The 18,392-nt window shown below is 47.4% G+C and overlaps 2 protein-coding genes across 5 annotated transcripts in view; one reads left to right on the top strand and one right to left on the bottom strand.

Moving 5' to 3' along the window:
* Positions 1–7,034, bottom strand: part of LOC120695697 — a 34,284-nt gene extending 27,250 nt beyond the window's left edge. Inside the window, exons 1-5 of one of the 4 annotated variants that reach the window (XM_039978920.1) lie at positions 6,503–6,833; positions 6,220–6,426; positions 5,162–6,049; positions 4,894–5,046; positions 4,012–4,789 (exon numbers count right to left, since the gene is read on the bottom strand). In XM_039978920.1, coding sequence (XP_039834854.1) covers positions 4,442–4,789; positions 4,894–5,046; positions 5,162–6,049; positions 6,220–6,243 — 1,413 coding nt within the window. In that variant the 5' untranslated portion in view covers positions 6,244–6,426; positions 6,503–6,833 and the 3' untranslated portion in view covers positions 4,012–4,441. Of the gene's footprint in view, positions 1–4,011; positions 4,790–4,893; positions 5,047–5,161; positions 6,050–6,219; positions 6,427–6,502 lie in introns of those variants that run through there. The other 3 variants (XM_039978922.1, XM_039978919.1, XM_039978921.1) reach the window with 3 other exon arrangements.
* Positions 6,242–10,452, top strand: LOC120695353 (myosin-binding protein H-like). The gene is made up of 3 exons (XM_039978626.1): positions 6,242–6,247; positions 6,960–7,419; positions 10,070–10,452. Exons 1-3 carry the CDS (start codon positions 6,242–6,244, stop codon positions 10,252–10,254), a joined length of 651 nt encoding a protein of 216 aa, XP_039834560.1. The 3' UTR covers positions 10,255–10,452.
* Positions 10,453–18,392: the final 7,940 nt, after the last annotated feature.

Genomic DNA, 18,392 nt, shown 5'->3' on the forward strand with positions numbered 1-18,392 from the left:
AACCAGCTGGAAAAGCTAGAAGCTCCCCCAAACAAACCCGCTTTTCCCAATAGCTAGCAGATCCAAAAGCTCAGTTTTGCCTGGAAACGAAAAGCTCCGCGAGGGGAGCTTCCCGAGCTTGTACCCTTCAGTGTTACAGACCTCCCCACGAAACTTCAATGAAATTACCCGCTTTTGCCACTAGTATATAACAAAAATTTTCCCCTCTCCCCGTCTCTGCTGCGCCCCTCCACCCCCTCCCCCTCCCGAGCGACCGAGAGGGTTGCGCCGCTCCCTCCCAAGCGACGGACCAGGGCGCCAAGCTTAGGTCGCTGCTCAGGGCGGCCGGCGCAAGGCTGCTCCCCCGACCCGGACTCCAGATCGAGGAAGAGAAGGCCCCGCCGCGGCTCCTGGTCCCCGTCGCAGCGCCCCAGGCCTGCTGGACCTGCTCGCGCCCCCCCTGCGGAGCGACGGAGCTTCCTATTTCGGCAGCTCGCAGCTCCGCCCGGCGGCCATTCACCCGCGACCTTCTCTCCGGCCGGCGGCCCAGCTGTGTCAATCTTGGAGGTCGCATCCAAGGTAAGCACACATTTCTTCCCACCCCACACTAGTTTTAGGGATTTATGCCTAGGGTTTGGATTTGATTAGTTCATTTAAACTACATTGGTCTTCCATGCCTAAGGTAGCAGGTGTTCTTTTAGCCACCAACTACATTTAACCTTGCGGATGTATCCCTAAATCGATTCCCCTGAATTATCGATTAAGACCTCAGTTACCAAATTAAATAGGATACAGAAGAAAAAAAGGAGGTGGACAGAACAGATCGATGGGTTGGTAAAAAAAGTGGATAGATGCAGGCCCTGATTCAATGGATTGCTAATTCGATTCCAGGAGCTATGTGGTTATTTTTTTCTGCTAATGAAATTAGAACATTTCTCGATGAAAATGGAATTAGAACATAATCTGGTGTGCTGCACATAGCCAAACAGTCAAGCATTACCAAAGCATTATCGTAAGTTATGCATGAATTGAATCTTACCAGAGAAACAATGAAAATGAAAATGGCCATGTGAATAACAGTATTAGACCATTTTTAAAAAGAAATATGGGTCCGAGTACTTGTATGTTGCTTATTGTTGGAGTAATTTTGTTAGTATAGATGGAGAAAGGGAAGGTGAAGACACCAAAAGCAGTATGGGATGCATATGCAACCAAAATATTTTGTCAGATATGTAAGGAAGAAACTCTAGCTGGGAATAGGCCAGGGACTACCTTGAGTTCGATTGGGTACAAGAACCTTGAGGAAAATTTTTTTGCTATCACCAAACGACACTACCCACATGGAAAATTGAAGAACAAATGGGATACTTTGAAGCCACAGTACAACTTGTGGTTGGATTTGAAGAGGGCTGCAACCGGTCTTGGTTTCGATGTTACAAAGGGGATAATTACAACAAGTGATGAATGGTGGGAGGACAAGATAGCGGTAAGTAAAACTGAAAGTTGTTTATTTTTTTTATCTTTGAAAGCAAAGTTCTGATAACTAACACATATGACTTCTTTTTCAGCAAAACAAGAAATATGCAGCCTTTCGTGAAGCACCTATGGACAACTTAGATGAGCTGGAAGTTATGTTTCAAAACATCAATGTCACAGGTTTATCTTCGGTCATTCCGGGAGTTCAAAAAACTACAGCTCCCATTGATGTTGGTGATGATAGTAATGAAAATGAAGAGAACATACACATTTCACATGATGCAAAAAAAGAAGGAAAACGCAAAGCTAGAGATGTTGACCATACTTTTAGCCCAAAGAAGAAGGGTAGGAATCCTATGGTTAAGCAAGTGTCACGACTTATCGATGTGTTGGCTACTAGTAAGAGCAAACATGAACAAAAGGTTGAAGATGACATCATAGAGCTCATGGATCAAGCTGTCAATGCAGGGGCTAGTGAAGGGAGTGATGAGCATTTTATGGCCACCCAACTCTTTGTGAAGCGTGAAAACCGTGCAATGTTTCGTTCCATCAAAACAAATGAAGGAAAGGTGGCTTGGCTGAAGAGGATGTATGAAGAGAGGAAAAATAAATAAAGTAGTCTCACTAATGTGCTATATCCTTTTTATTTCACCTGCGTTTATGTAATGCTACCCTATTTATTTCAGTTGCATTTATGTAATGGTACCCTATTTATTTTAGCTGTTATTTATGCGATGTTACCCTTGTTATTCCAGCTGTTATTTGTTGTTGTAAGTGCTATCTGAATAATTGTCAATCTGTTTTTTAGATGAGCACATCAAGTGAAAGTGACAATTGTTCATCTAGTAAGAGTGAGAATGACACTGATGATGCATCAGAAGTATTGGTAGCATCAATAGTGACTCTCATTGCTATGGATCACAGTGAAAAATATCTTGGGAAAAGAAAGAGACCTCCTCCTCGCCAGTCTGGGTATCAATGGGTCATGGATCAGCTACAAGTCAACAAAGATTGCTACAACATGTTTCGTATGAATCGTCATGTATTTGCCAGGTTGCATGAAACATTGGTCGAGAATTATGGGCTTAAGTGCACAAGAGTTATGAGCTCTGTTGAAGCCTTGGGAATGTTCTTATGGATGTGTGGTGGTCCTCAATCATTTATCACTGTTGAGAATATATTCAAGCGATCCACTGAAACAATTAGTCGAAAATTTAGTGAAGTCCTAGAGTCTGTCAATCTGCTAGCTGGAGACATCATCAAACCAAAAGATCCACAATTCAGAACAGTGCATCCAAGGCTTCAAGATGATCGGTTTTCACCCCACTTCAACAATTGCATAGGTGCCATTGATGGCACACATGTACGTGTTGTCGTGCCAGCAAATGAGATGATTCCTCACATTGGCCGTCATGGATACCCAACACAGAATGTCATGGCTGTGTGTGATTTTGATATGAGATTCACATTTGTTGTAGCCGGATGGCCTGGATCTGCTCATGACTCTCGAATATTCAATGATACTTTGTGCCGCTACTCAGATGCATTCCCACATCCTCCTGAAGGTAATGGCCGAAAATCATGTCAATCTTTATTTGTCATGTTGTTCCATATATGTGATCTCATATTATTTTGATATATAGGAAAATATTATCTTGTTGATTCTGGATATCCCAACAAGAAAGGTTTCCTAGCTCCCTACAGAGGGCAAAGGTATCATTTACCTGAATTTCAAGGTGGCCAAAGGCCAAGTGGTCTTAAAGAGGTTTTTAACCATGCTCACTCCTCTCTTCGCAATGTGATTGAACGTTCTTTTGGGGTGCTGAAAATGAAATGGCGAGTTCTATTACATATGCCAAGTTTCCCGGTTGAGAAGCAAAAGAAGATCATCATTGCATGCATGGCACTTCATAACTTTATTCGTGACAGTGCTTTGAGTGATGAGCTATTTCAAATGTGCGATGAGGATGAAGAATACATGCCAGAGGTTGATTCATCAGAAGAAGAAGAAGAAGAAGTGCATAACAGTGGTCCATCATCAGATGATGTTGATATGTGTGCATTTCGTGATTTCATTGCGAACTCCTTGATGGAGGGTAGACAAGTAGTGATGGTGCACAACTCATTTTGTTTGTAAAAAGTAGCCCTTTGATATTTTGTATGGCTTGAAAAATGTTAGTCATGCTTCGGATGTGCTTTTGTGTAAGCTCAATGAAATAATTGAAATAGTATGATTTAATAGGCCATCTTAAATATTAAGCTATCCAAAAATAATACAAAATATTTATTAACCAAGCTGTTCAGACGAATCATTACAGTTCACAAGTAATCAGGTATTCGTTATACTAGAGGGTATTTTAGACTTTCCACTCCTCAGCTCAGCAGCCAGCCATCCAAAAGCTAGGTTGCCAAACAAGCCAGCTTATCAGACCAGCAGATTCTCAGACCAGCAGCTTTTCGGACCAGCAGGTGAGCTTCTCAGACCAGCAGCTTTTGGAAAAGCTCCAGCTACCCCAAACAGGGCCTAAGTAATCTACTATCCCTTAAAAAAAATTATATACCTAACTACTCTGTAACTATAATATAGTTATCAATAAAATATGTACATACCTTTATGTGTCTATAGCCTACTTTTTCCTGGACCAGACATCAAAACAATACCTTGCTAAGTAGCCTATTATTAGATAATCTATTACAAATATATACTAAGGCTACTTGATGGTTTAGCTTAAAATGTCCGGGGCGCGCCAAGGCGCGCGCAAAGTACTCGTTGCGTAGTTACCATGTGCTTTTCATCATTAACTAAAACTCAAAAAAAATTTACAGCAGCATCGACCAAATTGGCAGTAACAAGCATTCTAACAACAATCCGGTAACAGGGGAATCTGGAATTATCAGGCTCTATCGGTCCAACCATTTCCAGCTGCACCAAGAAAGCACACCCCTCTTAGATTATTTGACAAGACCATCAGTAATAATCTTGATATCAGTCAAAGGTTATTTCAATAGCAGATGAGAGCCCATCTGTTAGATGCTCCCTTATTAGATTCTTATCACCCTCATCAACTGGAAAACTAGACCCTGATGGAGCCTCAAGGTGCATGGCATCACAATCATTGCATGGTTCTTTATTGTGCAAGCAGATCATCCTCAGCCGGGCAGCACACCCCATCACAAGCCTTATGTATTTCATCATCTTACAATCCATCTCGAAGCCTTCTATGTCCAGTAACTTTAAGTTGTAATGCTTGAAGCCAGATGATGCTTCCCATGCAACATTGACCCTCTCAGCATTGTCCACATGGTCATTCCTTCCGCACACATGTCTTGACACCTGAAAAAAAATTAGCAACGCCACTGTCATACGCAGAAGGATGTCATAGATCTAATACTAGCTGTGGCAAAACCATACACTGCTGCAGAAGAAAAGCTGCTTACCATGAGGAAGAAATTCTTCAGAGAGGGTGCGGCTTCAAGGAGATAGACAGTCCAGTCAAGGTCGCATTCGGCGAAGATGTTGGAGAGGAACAAATCCGTCAGCTTGCTAAAGATAGGTTGGAGCAGTTTGGGGTCTTCAGGTTTAACCCAAATCTGCAAGAAGCAATCAATCAATAAAATTAGAATGTGTGTAACAAAGTGAATATGCATCGGGCGTAGCACATTGAATCAGGCAGGGTAGTAAGGAGGAAGTCTCAAGCATTCATACCATACAATCATGGAAGTCCAAGCTCACAGTTTCCAGTCTTGTGCCTGACAGCCAGTTGCTCAGCACGAACGGTGGCTGCCAATTCATGGTAGCGCAGCCGAAATCAATGCGTCGAAGGCTTGGGACGTGACCGAAAACAACGGGAGGGCTTCCACCCATCCAAGTGTCATAAGAAACCACCATGAGTTTAGGGACCCGGACAAGCTCGATTCGAACATAGCCGCAGAATTCAAATGCCAGCTCCACCAGCCGCGAGCGTGGTGCGTCAATCTGCAGAACGGATTGCCGGCCAGAGTCACAGGACTCGATGCACAAGCGCTGCAGCTGCTCACAGGCATTCAGCAGATCTGGCACATCGGACTCGTTGAATCTCATGTTCTGAATGCAGAGGACTCTAAGACATCTGAATGCGTAGGGGTAGGAGCTGAAGAACCTGACGAAGCGCTGTCCGAAACGGACGTTGTCCTCCTCACTGCATTGCACGTCATGTCGCTCTGTCACTATGATGAACTCGAGGAGCTTGGTGCCCCCACGCTCAAGGACGCTGGTTACTATGGAGCCGATGGGTTTCAGGTGACGATCTGTCATGTAGAAACGGAGGCGCAGGACCTTGATGGCGCGTTCGGTCGTGGGAGCCAACAATCTCTTTATTGTTTCGGTATAAAGACTCATCAGGCTGTTGAGCTGCCTCATCACTAAAATCCCTGTTCGAGGTTTGAAGTCGTCGACACGAAGATAAAGATTTGTTAGCAAATAAGGAAGCGGCTTCCACCGCGTTGAGACTGTACTAGCCCGTATCATAGTTCTCAAGTCAAGGCGGTGCATGATATCAACGAGAATGTGATCCGGGAGCGCGCTGAGCCTATCATCATCTCCGTTTTCGTTTTTCTAATGATGCAAAGAAAGAAAATAACCGGAACAATTAGGAAAGAGATCGCGGAACAAAAAAATAGTAAACTTGCCATGTTAGGATTTTGTAATTGATCGGCTCTTAAACGATACATCCAGATGCGAAGATGAGCCTTGGTAAAAATTTGAGAGAAGGTAGGGTAACTTACATTGTTGTCCGATGGAGATGCCATGAGAGTCAGAAGTAACAAAGATTTCGTACAATCCGGAGCAGTACGAATAAAATCGATGACGTCCGGTGGTGCTTTATACTATTGGCCTCGAGGCCACAAGCGAAAGGAGAAAGGCTCCCACGATTATTGGCTTCAGAATCGAATTGTACAATCTTCGGCATCTAACAACCAACGGAAACGGATCTGAGAGCAACAATGGCTGATTACCAATCGGATAGGAAGAAGAAACCGTCTCTAATTGTGTTGGGATATACAGCACCTTTCTTCCTTTGATCCGACGCGCAGTCGCTGAGCCGTCGCAGGACGGCGGCACCGGGGCCGCCAAATCCCAGAGAATACGGGGGGAGCCACCGCCGGCGCTAGTCTGGGCCAGCACCGGCCACGACGTTCGAAGCCTCGAGACCCCCCGACGAGCACCGGTGGTGGAGTTGAGAGTGGATCAAAGACGCCGGTGTCACGATTGGGGCCTGGGGGCGCGAGGGACTGACGGCCACAGGAAGGGGAAGACGACGCCGCCGCCGCCGCCGCCGCTCCTCGGAGAGAGGGATAGGGAGGAAGTACCAGAGTGAGGCCTTTGGCGCTGTTCGGATGGCTGGGCTGGGCTGATCAGCCCAGCCGTTCGGCAGCCCAGCACCAGCCGTTCGGCTGGGGAGGCTGCGGATGAGCCGCGGCGACCGCGACTCGGCCCCCCTTTCTCAATCGCGGAGAGCAGCTAGGGTTGGAGCAGGCCGCCGGCGGGACTCCGCATCGCCGCCGTCCGGCAACCTGAGCCGCCGCTCTCCCCTCGCCGGCCCCTCCCCTCCGCACCCATCGCCGGCCCACCGCCCACTCGCGCTCGCGCTCGCCACGCGCCGCTCGCCCACTCGCCGCCGCCGTCGTTCCCGCCGTCTCCGTGCGAGGCGTCGGCCTCCCTCCGCCCCCGCCCCCGCTGCAGCGGCTCCTGCTCGCGCCGGCCCTCCACGCCACATCTACAGCAGAGGGAGAAGAGGGGGGGGGGGGGGGGGGGGGGGCTAGAGGACGAGCACGTGCACGAGGCCCGCCGCCGGAACGAACTCTCCCACGAAGCCGGCGCCCCGGACGCCGCCGCCGCCGAAGCAGCAGCACCGCCTGCACTGCCTCGCCCCATCTCGGCATCACCTCGCCACGGCGCCACCCTTCACCTCCGCGAGCCGCCCGGTAAGCCATCGCTGCGCTCCGCTCCTTTCCACCCTTGTACAGCCGTGTGGGTGCAGATGCACCCGGTCCAAAAACACTTTTAATTGCTAGCAGCCTATTTTTCACCCTTTGTGCACCCCCCTAGCTCAAAGTTCCAATACGCATGGGCCAACAAGCAAGACTCTTCCACAAAGTTCAGCTCTCTAGGCGATGACCCCTAGCCTAGCGCCTAGGCTAGCCTAGGCCAGCCTAGGCGTTTCTAGGCGTTTTGCTAGGCGTTTTGCCATTTTACTAAATAACACACACATATATATATATATTATATACAGCAGAAAATGCTGAATAAATAAGTTATATAGAAGCATATACTGCTGAATGTATATAGAAGAGAGAGTAGTAGACATACCTGGGTGGCTTAAATAGGAAGTTGATACTTATCTGAATACCAGCCATCTCCCATCCATTCCAGGAACACACCAAAGGAGAGTAGCAGCAGCTAGTAATTGCAAATTTGAATCAAGTGGACAGGAAAGCATTACAAGTGCACAACACAATGCATAAATAAAGGTCTTGTTCAGACACCGCATAGTTCTCACAAAAGGAAAAAAACAGTCACACACACCAGCAGTTCACAAGTTCAAGACAGAGACACACATACTGACATACCAATATACTATTTCATCTTCCATTCTTCCTTCTTCAATAAGGTTCCAAATAGTCATCCTCATCTTCATCAAACTCTTCTTTCTCAGATTCAAACTCTTCTCCTTCATAAATCTCTCTCACTCTAGCACTCCTACGCAGCTGAAGTTGTCATTCTAATACTAATACCATTCAGATTCAGTCACAGTCATTCAGATTCAGAAGCAGAGGAGGGGAGCAGAGCAATAGGGGAGGGGAGCAGAGCAACCGATGGGGGAGGGGACTCACCTTGCCACTTGGGGCAACCACTGGGGGAGGAGGGAGGGGAGCAGGAGCAGCCGTCGGGGAGGGGTGCGGGGGGCGTGGAAGAGCTCCAGGCGGCGGCGGGAGGGATGCACCGGCGGTGAGGCGGGGAGGAGCTCCTGGCGGAGGATGATGAAGGCGTGGACGAGCTCGACCGGTGGTGACGACGACCTTCGAGCTTCGAGGCTGGGTCGCAGGCAGGTGAGCAGCCGTCCGAGCCCGCGGCTTCTTTTCCGCGCGCGCGGCCTCCTCCCCGTCTTATTCTTCCCGCGCGGGGCTTCTTTTCCCGCGCTTGAAGGCGTCTGCGCGCGCGCCCACCGCGGTAGCGAAAAGTTTCGCGTGACCGGCCGCGACGACCGCCTCCGCGCTCGCTTAGGGCGCCTCCGCGCCGCCTGGAGTCGCCTAGGCGCCGCGCTCGCTTAGACCTCCGCCTTCCCCCTAAGCCAGGCGGACAGGCATCGACTAGCGCCTAGTCGCGCCTAGGCGCACCTAAGGCGTCGCCTAGCGGAACTTTGCTCTTCCATATGTGAAATGCACTGGAGCAACAAAAAAAAAATGCTAGATGGACTCTATATGAGAACCAAAGTACCTAACCATAATTGGACATCAATAACCTTATGAGGATAGCATGGATCATGGAGGCCACTCATTCTGTCAATTTGATTTTGTTGAATATCAATAATTCCATTTCAACAATTAAAATAATTCCCTACTCTAGTTTTCCGATTTAATTTTGTTATAGGCTCCAAAGAGACTTAGAATTTCAAATTGGTAGAATAAGATAAGCAATCTAAGCATAGGTTCTTTGTAGTGGAAATTGTCACCTGTGTTCAAGTCCTCAGCTTAGCACAGGTGCTCACATTTACTAAACTCCAAGTGATCCGAACATCACCATCTGCTGGTGCGTGTCTTTCATTTATATCTATTTTCGTTATTGCCCGTGTCGCGTAGTTTGAATACTGTGCCATCGCATTGTGAGTCCTGTTTGTTGTAATACAGTCCGTTTTGTTAACTTTGGTTGCTGCTCAATGTTTGTGGGTTGAATAAACGATGTGTGCTGAACTTGAGGTGACTACTTCATATTCTATGGTATCATTTGAATCTGAACATTGTTAATTATTTTGTGTTGCAAATATGCTCCAAATCAGATTGGCTGCTCTCTTAATGTTGTTCTTATTGTGGTTAAGGTAGAAATCTGGCTATTCTATGGTAGAAATCAGCTTGGTTCTTATTCTTAATATTTTGGTAACTTGCTGTGTTAATCAGATTGGCTGCTCTCTTAATGTTTCTTTAATGTTCTGTAATTGCTTGCTCAGTGTACTGGTTGAGTACAGTTCATATTATGTTGAGGTAACAACTGAATTATATAAGCTGTTTAACAAATATGAGAACAAGTTTGGTGCAGCTAGGTCTGCACAACCATCAAACCATACAGGTAAGAAAAAACAGGCATGGGGAAGAATCTTTGGAGGAGGAACAGGTGTTGTTGGTCCTTCCCCTACCTCTGCCCCCACTTCATCTTCATCTGTTTTTGCTTCTGTTGTTTGTGAGCTCTCAGTTTATTATTTGGACAGTGACAATGTCACTGCTTATGATGATGAGATTGGAATTTTTCTCTAGTGGCCTGACCACAAACTAACCTATCCAATCCTATCTATAATGGCTAGCTATATTATGGCAGTTCTAGTATGTGCTATCTCTTCAGAATATTGTTTCAGTTTGACAGGTAGGAGAATTGAAGAGCGACGACGACGCTTGTTGCCTGAAACCGTGGAGATGCTGACCTGCATAAAAGATTGGGAGCTGGGAGATAGAAGGGAACAACACTCTGTGGACAACCCAGATTTGGAAGTCTCGTTCATAAATTTGTATCATGATAAAAAGGAATCTGGGGCTGCTGATGGTACTTAGTGTTTGTGAGAGACTGAGTGTGAAGAGAGTGATCTGTACTGTCATTGTGAGACTTTTGAACAATGGTTTGTAATACTTCTTTCTAGGGTTTCTCACAAGGGTGAGTTTTACCTATATAGGTTTTTAATGAGGCAGCATTGTATAAATAGCTCATTTATCATAATTCTTTTGTCTGCCTGGTGCTTTTGATTTGGAATTTATTGGTCTGTTTTACCTGAATTTTGACTTGTGATTTGTGAATGACTTTTGATTTTATCGCTAAGTGTTAGATGAGAGGATTCTTATGTGGTGTTGCAAGGTTAATGGGTCATGGGCTGACACGACCCGTAAATGTACTCATGCTTTGTGGGCTGGCACGGCACAATAAATGAGCCTGTAGTGACGTGGCTAGGCTGAAGGTTGAGCCTGTAGGCACGACGTGCCGTGCCGGCCTGACTCCTTTGGGCCCTGCCTAGCCCGGGCCCGTGCAGACGTCGAGCTGGCCTCCAGTGGGGGATCCTCCCTTCAAGAGGGACTCGGATTGGGTGACATTGCCATGGCATGGCACCGTCAAACATTGGGCCAATTTGGAGCGTCGAAGGGGGATCGGACGTCTCGTGGTGGTTCGGGCCGCGGCACCCCGTTTTGAGCCCAGCGGGCGCCCAAATTGGCTGACCCCGCGCTCGCCTTGGTCCCGCGGACGTCCCAATCCCGCACCTCGCGACGCCGGGCGCCGCCGCGGGAGGTCGCCGGGCTCGTCATCGCGCCGCGAGTACGGAGATGGCTACTGCCGCGCGAGCAGGAAGCAGGGCTGCGAGCAGAGGCTGGTGGCCAGCCTTGTGCGGGCCTACCGCCAGGGGACATCCGCTGCCGGGACCGGAGGCCGGTGGCCGGCCGCCTGTCAAGACCGAGAGGTCAAGCCACGAGTGAAGGCGCCAAGACAGTTTACGTATTAGAGTTTCATTTACGTATCTTGATGTACTGACTGGTGGGTCCCTATTGTCAGTGTAACCTCACGGTAACAAATACAGTGCCGTGCGGATCGGGAAGACTATTCCAAATCTGAAAAGTAATAGAGCTCTATTCAGGGTGCCAGGGTTCATCGCCCTCCCCCTCGCCGAACTCGAATTTGCGCTGCTACTTGTCGATTTCTCACGCTGCCGATCTTCGCGGTAGCCACGGGCATCACAAGTGGTATCAGATTCAGGTATCCTCGGCACGCTATCGCTCGATTTCTTCCCAACCAGCGAATTCCGATCGCAGACGCATCTCCGGCGATCTCGATCTGTATCCCGGCGTCCACGCCCCGTGTTCGACTACCAGTCGTGCGCGGCCACCGCACATCGACGATTAGCTGCTCCAACGCCGTCGACCACTCTCTTACCGCTCCGCTTAGGTCCTTAGCGCTGGGGATTTGGGATCCGGTCACAGCTTCCGGATAACCGAAGCTTCATCGACTGGGGGCGATAGCGATTGGAGTCTGTTGCAGTACAGGCGCTACGTCGAACACTTCGACGCTGCTCGCGGGTTCCGGTGGTGGACTACTGTATCCCATCGGTTTGGGTTGACATCGCTCGGGCCTTGTCAAGGTAACATCAATTCGAGCCGCTGTCCCCTTACTTCCGGTGTAGTCACCACGACGCCCCCTAAGCCCTCTGCACAGACTCAGATTCTGCTAAACCATATGGAGGAACGAGATAGGATGGATGATGAGCACTGGGATAGTGTTATGGAGAGTTTGGACTTGTTGTTTGCTAAAGTAGGTGCGGTCGAGGATCGTCAGCAGAAGATGGAGGCTCAGATTGATATTTCTACCAAAGTGTTGGAACAGATGTTGATCGACCAGCAAACATTGGCCAAACAAATGGAGACTACAGGCAATGCAGTGGCGCAGCTCACAATGAATCAAATGAAAAACCGTCATGAAAGGCCGCCTAGTCCAGCTTCTAGTGATAGCAATGAGGATACAGGTTACCCACATCGTCAGCATGGACCAGGAGGTTCTGGTCAGGGTCGTGGTGCTATTCCAGTTCATAGGACATCACCAAGGGAAAGGGGAGGCCATATGGAGCATGGTCAGCATGGTCAGTCGAAGACCTTTGTGCCCAAGATGCAATTTCCAAATTTTGATGGCACTAATCCCTGTATTTGGAAGGATAAATGTGAGGATTACTTCAGAATATTTGATCTTCCTGAGACAATGTGGCCCACAATTGCTTCCATGCATATGGATGAGAAACCATCTAAGTGGTTCAAAGTGCACAAGTTAAAACATGGTCTGGGTGATTGGGCAACTTTTATTGCTGCAGTGGAACAAAAGTTTGGCACCAATGATTATAGAGAGGCATTGACTCAACTGTTGGAGCTGCAACAACTATCCACACTTGACCAGTATATTGCTACCTTTGAGGATCTCCAGTTTATGGTTACAATGCATAACAGTGAATTGGGTGAGTTGTTCTTTGTCACTCAGTTTTTAAGAGGCTTGAAACCTGAAATTGGTAATGTGGTACAGTCCCAAATACCTGACACCTTGGAAAGAGCCATGTTGTTGGCTCGAATTCAGAATCAAGTGCTGGAAAAAGGAAAGAGCAGATGGTCAAAGCCTGGTAACAGTTATAAACCCAATGCTCAATCCCTCAAGATTGATTCAAAGAGTAATGGTCAAACCAGTCCCTTGTGGAAGGAGAGGCAAACAAGAGAAATTTTGAAGGCCATTGGATTATGTTTTTACTGCAGGGAACCTTTTGATGCCAATCATCTCAAAACCTGCACTGAAAGACCCCAACAACAGTTGAATGCATTAGCCATTAATGGGCTAGATGCAGTGTTGACAGATGAGGTGCTCCAACAACTAGATTTGGAGGATAAGCTTGCTGCTGATTTCTATCAGTTGTCTCTGAATGCACTGGCTGGCACCGCCCAAGGGGATGCATTGGTAGTGAGGGCACTGCTCCAAAACAAAGTAATGTTGATCTTGGTGGACAGTGGAAGTTCCCATAGCTTTATCAGTAAGTCTCTTGTGCACAAGCTGAACATCCCGATAGTTCCAATGACACATCAGAATGTGAGATTGGCAAATGGCAATATCCTGATTACAGATCAGTGGATTCCTCAGTTAAACTGGTGGTGTGATGGTTATACAGTGCAGACAGATATGAAAGTCCTGGACATACCTGCATATGATGCAATCTTAGGATATGATTGGCTGCAGGCAAATAGCCCTATGCAATGCAACTGGGCAGAAAAGACATTAGAGTTTACACATCTGGGTCAACAAGTGGTGTTACAAGGAATTCATCCACAAGTGCAGGCAATCCCAGAAGTTTCTGTCGACCAAGGAAGTGGGTATCTGGCAATGATGTCTGGGCTTTGGCTATGGTGGAGGCTATTTCTCCTGCAATCTCTACCCAGCATAACGAGGCAATCCAGACTCTCTTAAACCAATATCAGGATGTATTTCAAGAACCCCAGCACCTTCCACCCTCAAGATTTTATGACCATCATATCCCACTCATCCCTGGTTCCACACCTGTCAATTCAAGACCATACAAATATTCACCTCACCACAAGGATGAAATTGAAAAACAAGTCCAAAAGTTATTGGCTGATGGGTTAATTACACCCAGCTGTAGTCCATTTGCAAGTCCAGTGCTATTGGTACTCAAGAAAGATGGATCGTGGAGATTTTGTGTAGACTACAGGAAATTGAATGACATTACAGTCAAGAACAGGTTCCCTATGCCTCTAATTGATGAGATCTTGGATGAATTAGCTGGCACACAGTTCTTTACCAAGTTGGACATGCGTTCTGGTTACCATCAGGTGCGAATGAACCCAGATGATGAACACAAGACAACCTTCAAAACTCATCAAGGCCATTATCAGTTCAAGGTAATGCCCTTTGGCTTAACCAATGCACCTGCTACCTTCCAGTGTATTATGAATGAAATACTAGCTCCCTTTTTGAGGAAGTTTGTCATGGTGTTCCTAGACGATATTTTGATATATAGTCCTGATTTTGAGACACACTTACATCACCTCACATTGGTCTTGGACAAACTCAGAGCACACAAGTTGTACATGAAACCTAGCAAGTGTTCTTTTGCTCAGACTCACTTAGAGTATCTAGGACATATTATATCTGCCAAAGGAGTATCTACTGATCCATCCAAAATTGAAGCTATGCTTAAATGGCCAGTACCTACTACAGTCACAACATTAAGAGGATTTTTGGGGTTGATTGGATATTATAGGAAGTTTGTCCAACACTATGGATTGATAGCTCATCCTTTGACACAACTCCTGAGGAATAAACAGTTTCAGTGGTCTGAGAAAGCACAGCGGGCTTTTGATCAACTCAAACAAGCAATGACAAGTACTCCAGTATTGGCTTTACCTAATTTCAAGGAACAATTTGTGGTGGAGACTGATGCTTCTGATATAGGACTGGGGGCTGTGTTGATGCAAAACAATCAGCCAATAGCATATCTGAGTAAAGCTCTAGCTCAACACCATAAACATCTCTCTATTTATGAGAAAGAATTCTTGGCATTGATCATGGCAGTAGAGAAATGGAGACAATACTTACAGCACCAGGAGTTCATCATCAGAACAGATCACAAAAGGCTCACTTACCTCACTGAGCAGAACTTGCACTCTGACATGCAAAGGAGGGCAATGAATAGATTAATGGGGTTGCACTTTAAGGTGGTGTTCAGAAAAGGGAAGGAAAATGTGGCTGCGGATGCTTTATCCCGAGTGGGTCATCTTTTGGCTATCCAGGCTGTGTCTTAAGTCCAACCAGTTTGGGTGCAAGAGTTACTCAATGCTTATACTACTGATCCTTGAGCACAACAGCTGTTAGCTCAATTGGCTGTTCATAGTCCCAATGAACAAGGTTACAGTTTGGATAATGGACTGATCAGATTCAAAGATAAGTTATGGGTAGCACAGAATTCAGCTTTGCAAACTAAAATCATTCATGCTTTCCATGCCAGTGCTATTGGGGGTCACTCTGGAATGCATGCTACTTACCAACGCATTCATAGGTTGTTTCATTGGACTGGACTCAAAATGGCTATAGAGGACTTTGTCAAGCAATGCCAAGTTTGCCAGCAAACTAAACACCTACACACTCATCCTGCTGGACTGTTACAGCCTTTGCCTATTCCTGAGGGTGCTTGGCAAGATCTATCCATGGACTTCATTGAAGGATTACCTAAGTCCGAAGGATATGATGTCATTCTAGTAATTGTGAATCGATTTACGAAGTATGCTCATTTTGTTCCTATTAAGCACCCTTTCACTGCTCCAACCATAGCAAGAGCAGTGTTTGACAATGTGGTGAAATTACATGGCCTGCCCAAAATAATTGTCTCTGATAGGGACAAAATATTCACCAGTGCATTCTGGAAGGAATTTTTCTGCTTGTTGGGAACTCAACTTATCACCCACAAACCGATGGCCAAACAGAGAGGGTAAATCAATGCCTTGAGATGTACCTCAGATGCATGGTATATGATACTCCAAAGAAGTGGAAGTCCATGTTGTCCCAATCTGAATTCTGGTATAACTTTTCCTTTCATTCTTCACTGGGTTGCTCTCCATTTCATGCATTGTATGGATATGATCCAAGCTTTGGTGCTGTGCCTACTGTCCATGGGGTTTCAACAACTGTGACTGAGCTAGTTCAAGATTTGAAATCTCAGAATCATTGGCTGAAAGAACATCTCGCAAGAGCCCAGAATAAGATGAAAATGGCAGCTGATCGCCACAGAACAGACCAAGAGTTTCAGGTGGGAGATCAGGTTTTGCTGAAGTTGCAGCCTTATGCCCAGTCTTCTTTGGTCAACAGACCTTGCCCAAAGTTGGCATTCAAGTACTTTGGCCCATTCACGGTGGAGGAACGCATTGGACGTGCCGCTTACCGCTTGGATATGCCAGACCACAGTCAGATTCACCCGGTGTTTCATGTCTCACAATTGAAACCTTTTTTGCCTAACTACACCCCTGTGTCCTCTGAACTTCCCAAGGTTGCAGAGCTGGACGCGCACAACATTCTACCAGAGGCGGTGCTGGAGCGTCGGCTGGTCAAGAAGGGGAACAAGACGGTACCTCAAGCGCTGATCAAGTGGACTACTCTACCTACAAGCATGGCTATATGGGAAGATTGGTATGCTCTACAGAGTAGGTTCCCAGGAGTACTTGCAGGTGGACCAGCAAGTTCTGATGGGGGGAAGTTGTCATGACCGAGAGGTCAAGCCACGAGTGAAGGCGCAAAGACAGTTTACGTATTAGAGTTTCATTTACGTATCTTGATGTACTGACCGGTGGGTCCCTATTGTCAGTGTAACCTCACGGTAACAAATACAGTGCCGTGCGGATCGGGAAGACTGTTCCAAATCTGAAAAGTAATAGAACTCTGTTCAGGGTGCCAGGGTTCATCGCCCCCCCTCGCTGAACTCGAATTTGCGCTGCTACTTGTCGATTTCTCACGCTGCCGATCTTCGCGATAGCCACGGGCATCACACCGCAGCGGAGGACGGTTGGGCCCCTGCCCTGCTGCCGCAATCTGAGTCCATCCAGGGAGCGTGCCCCTCGCCGCCGTTGCCGTCCGGAGGTAAGCGTGCCCCTCGCCGCCCTTGCTGTTTGGCAGGTATAACCAAAGACCTATGTCTAGAGTTCCTGATGTTCAATTCGATCAATGATCTGTGCCAAGAGTTCAAGATGGATGATTCAAGATTGATTATGGTCGATGTTGTCTTGATTTTGGTCCTGTGAGCTGGAGATTTAATTTAATGGAGTTATCATCGATCAAGTACCTACAAGATTAATCATGTGCACCAATTGGATAGGGGAATTAAAATCTGTCATTGCTGATTTTAGGTTGAGCTCCGGGACTTACATTACTGCTTGCTGCTTTTCTGCTCTTAGGACAGTCGGGGGCTATAGTGTTTTTCTTTTTCCTTCTTTAGCCTCCAATGCTTTGACTTTCTGGAACTTGATTTACAATTGTACTAGTGAATATGGCCTACACTTAGAATAGTGTGATCAGTATGATCCAAACACTAATTTCAGTGACATGTATGCTGCAATATATGAGGACATGCTTTGATGGTTCTATATGGCTGTTTTAATGCTTCCATATGTTGTGTATCCTCACTACTGTATATGGCTGAATCAGGATTGGTTATGTGATCAATGGATATCACTATCTTCTTATTAACATTTGTTTCGCTCTTGTGTTTTTGCTTTCGAAAGTACTTTTGAATTTGATCATTGGTTTAAGCTCTTGTTATGCACCTCTAATTATGGGGACATGCTGCCAAATTTTTAAGAAAATAATATCACAAAAGTAATTGATTCATTCATTCATTAAAATTACATCTTCCATCAGTCTCAATCACTTTGCCCAAGTGAATCAATTTGACAACTCTCATAATGCCAACTCTCAATCAGTTACAAAATCAATTTGTCTAACTCACACAATGCCAAACACTACAAATTCTACTTCAATTAGGAGTTTGCTTCCCAGATCACCAATGGCAGCAGGGAAGGACTTGCTCGGGAACTCGGAACATCCCTTGACTCGGCGGTCTCCAACGGCGGCACCGGCCTGCCGCCACACGCGCGAGGCGTCTTGCTTCTAAGCAGCAGGCCAGCACTGGCAGCAGGACTGCCTGCACTCGCTCGACGGAGTCCAGCGGCAGCGGGACAGCCTCCAGCGGCGGCGTCTCCCCTCTCAGCGGCCTCCCAGCAGCGTCCCACCTCTCAGCGGCGTCCTAGCCTTTGCTCGCGTGGCGGCCCACCCACGTCCCCAGTCCTCCGCGGTGAGCGGCACGCCGGCCTTCCAATTAGGCCCCGGCGGCGGCAGAGCAGGGGTGCGGCGCCGGCGTCCGGTGCCCCCTGCACCCTCCCGCGGTGGCAGCCCCTGCAGCCTCCCACGGCGGGCTCCCGCGGTGGCGCCGGAATGCCGGGTTCGGTGCCCCCTGCACCCTCCTGCGGCGGCGCCGGAACGGCGGGTTCTGGTGCCGGCGGCTGCAGAGCAGGGCGCGGTGCCCGCCCGGCCCTCGCGTGGCGTCCGCCCGTTCCTTGCCTCGCGCAGGATTGGGCGCGCGGGGCGGCGAAAGCGGCTGCGCAGCTAGCGGCGAGGGGAA

The sequence above is a fragment of the Panicum virgatum genome, chromosome 2K, assembly GCF_016808335.1.
Source record: "Panicum virgatum strain AP13 chromosome 2K, P.virgatum_v5, whole genome shotgun sequence".
Lineage (NCBI taxonomy): Eukaryota > Viridiplantae > Streptophyta > Magnoliopsida > Poales > Poaceae > Panicum > Panicum virgatum.

Bases quoted from the DNA above. Each gene is read 5' to 3' on its own strand.
- LOC120695353 (XM_039978626.1), top strand. The intron at 7,420-10,069 runs GTAAGCCATCGC...TCAGTTTGACAG, and splicing joins TCACCTCCGCGAGCCGCCCG to GTAGGAGAATTGAAGAGCGA.